Source organism: Octodon degus, unplaced genomic scaffold (assembly GCF_000260255.1).
Source record: "Octodon degus isolate 3935 unplaced genomic scaffold, OctDeg1.0 scaffold00090, whole genome shotgun sequence".
In the NCBI taxonomy this organism is placed as follows: Eukaryota; Metazoa; Chordata; class Mammalia; order Rodentia; family Octodontidae; genus Octodon; species Octodon degus.
In genome coordinates, this window is record NW_004524666.1 from 8,708,721 (window position 1) to 8,716,571 (window position 7,851).

General features: G+C 43.9%; 1 protein-coding gene across 3 annotated transcripts in view; it reads right to left on the reverse strand.

Annotated features, from left to right (window-relative positions):
* Positions 1-628: 628 nt before the first annotated feature.
* Positions 629-7,851, reverse strand: part of Ppil6 (peptidylprolyl isomerase like 6) — a 33,357-nt gene continuing 26,134 nt past the window's right edge. For all 3 annotated transcript variants that reach the window (XM_023722346.1, XM_023722348.1, XM_023722347.1), the window contains 2 exons: positions 6,318-6,453; positions 629-805 (listed from right to left, as the gene is read on the reverse strand). In XM_023722346.1, coding sequence (XP_023578114.1) covers positions 694-805; positions 6,318-6,453 — 248 coding nt within the window. In that variant the 3' untranslated portion in view covers positions 629-693. The remainder of the gene's footprint in view (positions 806-6,317; positions 6,454-7,851) is intronic.

A 7,851-nucleotide genomic window follows, 5' to 3' on the forward strand; every position in this document is an offset into this window, starting at 1 on the left:
ATTCATTCTTTGGTTTTAGAGAACACAAACTCGTCTCAGGTACCTTTCAGGTCAGGAGACCATTTTCCCCCATATCACTGAATGCTGTGTACACATAATGAAATACTACACTGAATCCTCTTTTCTCTTGTGTTACTGCTACTTGGTTAACTTCTTATGGTAGAAATGCACGTGCAAACAGGGACATAATTCTAAATATGTTTGAGGATTCAAAGAGCATTAGGCACACTGTTAAGAACTTTTTCTTCTTTTTTTGGCTGTGACGAAATAACCATCAATAAGCAGCACACGTAGCGGAAGAGTCTACTGTCTCTTGTAGTGAGCAGTCCAGACAAAGGCAGGTGTGGCTGCTCTTCTCACAGCTCGGGAGCCTTTCCTTCGTGGTCACATAGTGACAGGCACAACTCCAGCCAGGCTGCATTCAAGACTGGATGAAGGGGAAGGGACAGGTGTTCTCCGCAGACTGCTACCTCACGGCCACTTCAAAGAGTCAGGGACTTTGAGTATTTTGCTTTTATTATAGTCTTCTGTGTTTGAGGTAGGAAAAGAAAAAGGGGTGGGGCTGGGTGTCAAATAAGCCACACTACTGTCAGCCACTGCTTTCAAGTTAAATGTTACCAAGCACTTGTTTAATAAATTTAGAAACATTGATCAGATGCAAAGTAATAAATCATCAAAAAATTGATGTGAAAATCAGACATAAAGATCTCCACTGTTAGTGATGCTACATGTTTGTACTGGTCTTTCATTCTCTGTTGGGACAAATTCTAGTTGTTTAAGAACTTCTGTTCCTTCGATCAATTGCCTATATAGGAGAAAAAGCAAAGCATATGGTCAGTCATCAATTTCCTTATGTAGCTCCCATTTCCCAGAATTCTGAGGCTATTACTTACACACCGAGGAGCAGTTAACCTCAGTCACGAATGTCTTAGGTCTTAGCTCTGGGTGTGTCTACCTTATCTCATCTGCACCTAGCACCACCCTCCAGGCAGCAGCCCCTTCCTGCCAGGAGGCAGTCTGCTGCAGTAGCTCCTGGCTGGGCTGGCTTCCTTGCAACTGCTCTGGCACCTGTCCCATTCCTTGTCACTGCAAGTCAGTGGAGCTTTCAGAAATACCTGATAGCACTTCCCTGCTCTTCAGATGTAATAAAGACCAAAACTTTCCTCCATGGCCTGTGAGGTCTGCATGGCTCCTACTGTCCCTCAGAGGCATCCTGCCATCTGCTCCCAGCTGCTCTCTGCTCCAAGCAGTTAGCTTTCAGTACATCACAAACCCCGTGCCCTCTTCCTGCTGCAGCTGCCCCTTGCTCTTGCTTTGCCTGGTCACCTGTGGGCCTTTCTTCCACTCTCAGCTGTCCCCATTTCCTCAGGGACGTTTTCCAGGTCTCCCTACCAGTCAAATTTCCTCTCTTTATATTTTTGGGTGCTGGGAATTGAACTCACAACCTTGCTCTTTCCAGGAAGGTGCCACTCCACTGAGCTATAACCCCAGCAATATTTATATATTTGTATGTTGCTTTAAATTCTGATTCTTGCAGGAAGACTACGATGGTGCTTTTGCTGAAAAGTTGGTGCCTAGCACAAGGCCTGCCATGCCAATATACACAGAGTGCGTGAAGAAAAGCTCAAAGCCTTGCTAGTCTGGACCTCTGGGGACACTTGCTGGCCATGAGTGGGAATTCTCTGAGGAGTGAAAGTAGACTGCTGATGGTCCTTTCAATTAGAAGAGGGTGGCATGGGGCAGCAAGATGGGCCTCAATATAGGACCAACCAACACCTTCTGCCAGTGCTTGGGCTGGGGCAGCGGCTCAGTGGAGGGGAGCAAGTTTCTGTAGGGGCGTAGTCTGCGCCAACACTTACCATGCTCTAGCCATTTCTTAGTCTGCCTCTGGGCTCTATGTTGCCATTTCAATGAGAAGCCATAGGGCTGTGGTTTGATGTCCCAGCCCCGACAATCATGGTGAGATGTGATTGCCACTGTGATGGCAGCGAGAGATGAGTGGCACCTTCAAAAGTGATACATCAGGCAGAGCCTCACAAATGACTAATGCCATTTTTTGGAGTAAGTTAGTTATCGGTGGAGTGGGCTCCTGATGATAACTCTAGCCCCTTCTGGCCTCTTACTGGCTCTTGCTCTCCTGTGCTTTCTCCCATGTGCTTCCTGGCCATGTGACTCTTTTCACCATGTTATGACGCAGCAGGAAGGCCCTCACCAGCTGCTGGCGCTGTACTCTTGGATTTCGCAGCCTCAAGAACCATAAACCAAATAAACCTGTACTGTTGATAAATTAACCTGTCTGTAGTGTTCTCTTATGGCATTAGGAAATAGACTGAGACAGCAGTTCCTGAATCTGTCTGGCACCAGAAAGGAGGAAGACACAGGGGTGGTGATGGTAAAGGCGACAGTTTCTGGGTTATAGTCTGATGAAGAGCACATGGCCTAGATCTCTCAATGTGCAATTCACAGCAAGGTTTGTTCTTTTTTTTTTTTTTTTTTTTTTTTTGCGGTACTGGGGATTGAACTCAGGACACTACGCTTGCCAGGCAAGCACTTATTCTACTGAGCTATCTCCCCGGGCCAGCAAGTTTTGTTCTAAGAATCTAATGCTGCTGCTCATCTAGCAGGAGCCAGGGCTCAGGTGGTGATACAAGCAATAGGGATGAAACTTTGTTCATTTTTCCTGCTGCTCACCTGTTGTGTGACCTGTTTCTCACCAGATGGTGGCCCAGGGTTGGAGACCCCTGGACTAAAACAAAGGGTAGCACAAGGTACATCCTGAGGCTGAAAAGCAAAGAAAAATGGGCAGATGTGCTTCTGCCCAATGAGGGCATGAAGTCTAGTCTCCAAGTAGGTTTCACAGATGTTGAATAAGCACTGGCTTTTGTACCCATCCACTGTGACAGGTGTCAGGGCATAAGATGAGTGAGACCCAGGAGAGAAGGCAAAGAAAGTTGGCTCTTTGGGTAATTAGAAAGGCTTCAGACCTAAATGTGGAACAGGATGTCAGTCAACTGGAGAGTGGCAGAAAGGAACTAGAAAAACAAAGCCTAGATAAACAAGTGCTAAAAGTATTAGTATTATGATCGGGCTGCTGTGCAGCTGACAGTCTGCAAATCGTGTCCAAATGCATATCTCTACCCCTCATCCAGCCTGGCACACTGCTAACTTGCCTGTGCTACAGAGAGCTTAATCTGAGACACAACCTGTCCAGCCTGAACGCATGATCTTTTCTCCCCAGTGGTCCTCTTTTTTATTGCCTATCTTGGTGAATGGTACTAACCATCCACTCACTTCCCAAGTTCTAACATTTGCTATGGACTTGCACTGGCCAGTATATAGCCACTAGCCATATGGGATCATTTAAATTTACTTAGAATCAAATAAAATATGGTTCCTTCATGGTGCAAGCTGTATTTCAATAGTTCTGTGGCCATGTATGGCTAGTAGCTGTCATACTGGACAGTACAGATTATAGGATGTTTGCATCAGCATGGAAAACTACTGGATAGCACTGGCCTGGACTCCTGCCATCCCCTCCCCAGCACCTACGCCTGTGACTCTAACTTCTCAACCCCACTGGATCTGCCCACTCACCCCCACTTGCCTGTACCGCCAGCTCTTCAATGATGGCTTGTTATGAGCCACAGTCTCTTAACTGGACTCACTTCATTTTCATGCTTTGCTAATTCATTTATGTTAGATACATCTTTTCTGGTCATACTGTCCACGATATGAAGTTCTTCTATGGCTCTCTGTCACCTTGGGAGAGATCCCCCCACCCCCGGCGCAGGGGGCACCTCTGGCTTCACCCCCACTGTCTCTGCTCTGCCCCAAACCTAGCTCTAGCTAGGCCCAAAGACATGTGAGAAGATTTCATCGTATGGCTCTTCTGCAAGCATTCCTTCATTCTTCCTAAAATGATTTGACGAAATGTGACTTCCGCCCTCCTGTGTTATGTTCCTAACTCAGCTCATCCCCTTAGGAAGTTCCATTGATCTCCTCCCCACTTAATTCTGTCTTCTTAAAATGACATTCATTTCCCCAACATACACTCACTACCTTATATACACGAATGGGGATCTTATAAGAAAGATCCTACAAGGAGCTTTAAAATCCTTTCCCTGTGAGGCCATGGACAAAAGGCCCTTCTCAGGTTATCAGAGATGACAAGTTCATGTGCCAGAGGCTAGAGCTTAGAAAAAGGAAATTCTGTTTCTTTCTGGACCTTGTAGCTGTGTCTGAGCTTCCACAAGCTGAGATGACAGAGAAGAGCAGCTCACCAGCTGGATCCTGAAAGAGTTACACATCACCCGCTTTAACCAGGTTGGTTGTCTGTTACCTTATTGCCCTTATGCATGTCCCTCATGCTCTGTAAGCTGTAAGAATTCCCCTGAGCTGTCACTGTGGCTTGGAGATTCAGACTCAACTGAGACCATTTTTGGGCCAGAACAATTGAAGGGGTGCAGTGCCTCCCTCAGGCCAAAGCGGTAATGACAACCAAAATTATATATTTCCCTCCAAAAGAGAATCACAGAGACTAGGAATCATGGGAAACAAAACCAAGCGCTCTTTCACCCCACTGCCATCCTGTAAGGATCTGAAATTGCATTTACTAAAGAAGGTGCAGGAGTTGTATTACCTTGGCCTCAAACATCCCCAGTACGTTCTTTACATTCACTGAGGTACAATTGCTTTTGTTTTGTTTTTTTAAACCTTCCTTCCCTAGTGTACTCTAAGCCCCCTGAAGAGACGTTGAGCCTCATTGTTCTTTCCCCAGCACTGAGCACCAGGACTAGCAGAGGACAGGTATCTAATTAAATTTTGTTTGAATGAATTAGGAGGGTATCAGAAATGACAGCTGCAAATAAGATGTGGGCCTGGAAAGTGTGAGACACAGAATGCCACCCTGGACTTGGGGCTCTAGGCACCTGCAGGAGCGGGTGGTGACAGAAGCATTACAAGTTTCAGAGCAGTTGTGTTTGTGTTTGTTTGGGAAAAGTAACTTTAATGAGATACAAAGATTCACCAAACAGTTGGTAGAAAGGGCAGATTGGCAGCAAGAGAACAAAATGGAATTTAAATGATCCAAAAAGAGATGCGGGTTATGTGGATTTTTTTTTTTTTTAATTTTTATTTATTTGTGTGTGTGTGTGTGTGTGGCAAGCTCAGCCCACCAGGGGGCGGGGCTGGCTGGCATGTGGTGCTGGGGGATTGAACCGCGGTCCCTGTGCTTTGCTAAGCTTGTTCTAAGTAGGTGCTTTAGACCACTGAGCCATCTCACCAGCCCATATTTGGATTTAAATTTAATTCAAGCAACCATTTCCAAAATGAGGGGAGTACAGTTTATTTAGTATGAGGGGAAACTGAAGACATTTCATTACTTTAGCTTATGAACCTATGATTACTTTTTGGATCCCAATCTACTTTCTACTTTTTCAACTAGAAAATATCACAGAAAGCATCAACTAAAGCAATTATTGTTGTTAAAAGTAGCTGGGTACTCAGGAGGCTGAGGCAGGAGGACTCCAAGTTAGTGAGATCCTGTCTCATAACAAAAATTAAAAAGGGCAGAGGTTGTAGCTTACTGGTAGAGCACAGTGAGCATGAGGTCCTGGGTGCAGTCCTCAGCCACAGCCGTGTACATGTGTGCATGCACGCACGCACACACACACACACACACACACCCCAACATGGACATGAAATTCTCTCATGAGTTGAACAGTGAGTATCCCTATGGAGTGGCTGAAAGAACCTAATAGTTATCGGAAAAATCTTAACACTTCATATTGCTTCAAGGAAGGCAAAGTCAGTCCTACCTCATATTCACTTCAATAATTAAACAAAAAACATGAAACACTGTGGAGTGGTTAAAAGTACTTCCATCACCAATGTCATTGGCATTGTAAACATCTGGCTAATCATATTCTCATAATAATAATTATTAGCAAAGCTTCTGTATTTAAGATTGTTGAGTAAAAGGAAGTTCCCTGTTGCCACTGACGGTTTTCACTGGTCTCTGCAGAGTGTTCCTGGACAATTCTCACTTTTGCACAGAAAGACACCTGCACTGCGAAGCTCAGTGGTGTGACTTGGGGTAAATCAGAACTGGTGGGGACAGACAGATACCTGAATAGATAAACACAGCACGATCCTGGCTGTGCCTTTATGGATAGGAAGCTCCTTACAGAACATTGATAAATACGCCTGTCTGTATTTATACTACTTTCCCCCCCTCTATCACAGAGACTGTGCAATGCTCATGAAACTTTTTGGGCAAATGTGACTACAGCACACACACATACCTACAAAGTACGTACCCAAATGCCACGTATTTCCTATCTAGATAGGGAGCAGCTTGTAGTGTAACATAGAACTGTGACCCGTTGCTGTGACGGCCTTTGTTGACCATTCCAAGAACTCCTCTTTTATTATGAGGAATTGAAAAGTTTTCATCTAGGAAAGACAATAATCAGTAGATCAATAAAACATTCCTATCATTGCCATTGATTTTAACAGGAAGAAACAGGACTTTGGTAATAATCTCAACCATACATATCAATACACTTCAAATTGTAAATACCCTTTTTCCCATATTACCTGCAAACAGTCACATGGACTGGGTTCAGCTAAAAGAGATACTGTAAAATCTGAGAACTATTTGAGCATTTAGTTCTAGTTTATCTTTATCATAGCTAAAAATAAGTGTCAAGAAAGTAATGTAAGAAGTACATATTCAGTTTACCAATAAGTATCTGGAAACCTTCTCGTGCTGTGTTGGCAGCAGTATCTTATTCAAACTACCAAGGTGATTGTTAAAAAACACTTCTTCATAGTGTTAAACATATATCAATAATTTTTTCTTAGATAAAGGCAATTAAAGGGCTGGGGATATAGCTCAGCAACATAAACACCTGCCTGGAAAGTGCAAGGTCCAGAGTTCAATGCTTGGCATAAAAAGAAAGAAAGAAAGAAAGAAAGAAAGAAAGAAAGAAAGAAAGAAAGAAAGAAAGAAAGAGAAAGAAAAAGTGATTAAAAAAGAAATCCTTCTTTGAAAAGTCTTTGCTAGGCCTGTCCCTTCCCTGGTAGTATCTTCCTCTTAACTCTGACAGCCCCAGACACTGCCTTGCTGAGGTGTGGCCTTGCACACTGACAATCAGAAAATTAATTTGTGCTCATTGTTACATCTTTCAAGTATATTTTGCTCTCACACCTCACAAGGGTTGACCAAGATTTTGTGGGCAGCAACAGTTTTCTTTTAGTGTAAAGTTAACAAGTAGCTGGGCGTGGTGGTGCACAGCTATAATCCCAGTGCTCGGGAGGCTGAGGCAGGAAGAGTACTGCAAGTTTGAGACAAAGTGAGCTCAAGGCCAGCCTGAACTGCATAGTGATACTCTGTTTAAAAATAAATAAGTATTAAAAAATAAACTTAACAAGTAAAAAGAATTGTATAGTGGTGATCAAGCTACCGTCTTCTGGAAACGTCATTTGCGGTTCTGCCTCCAAGTTCAAATGCACAGAAAGAAATGATGGGTTAGATACTCAGGGAGGGTTTGTACTCAGTAACTGTATAAAGTTCTGAGAGCAACCAAGAAATATGAACATTAACTGCTAATGAGATTTTACTGTGCACTTGCTGACTGTTCTATCACTTTAAGTTTCAAAACAAAGCAAACTAAACAGTGAAGCTATAGTGCTGGTAGCTCTTGTAGCCTGCTCAAAGCTGAATAAGGACGTCTGAAATATTATAAAAATGCAACTAAGCGGGGCTGGTGAGATGGCTCAGTGGTTTAAAGCACCTACTTAGAACAAGCTTAGCAAAGCACAGGGACCGCGGTTCAATCCCCCAGCACC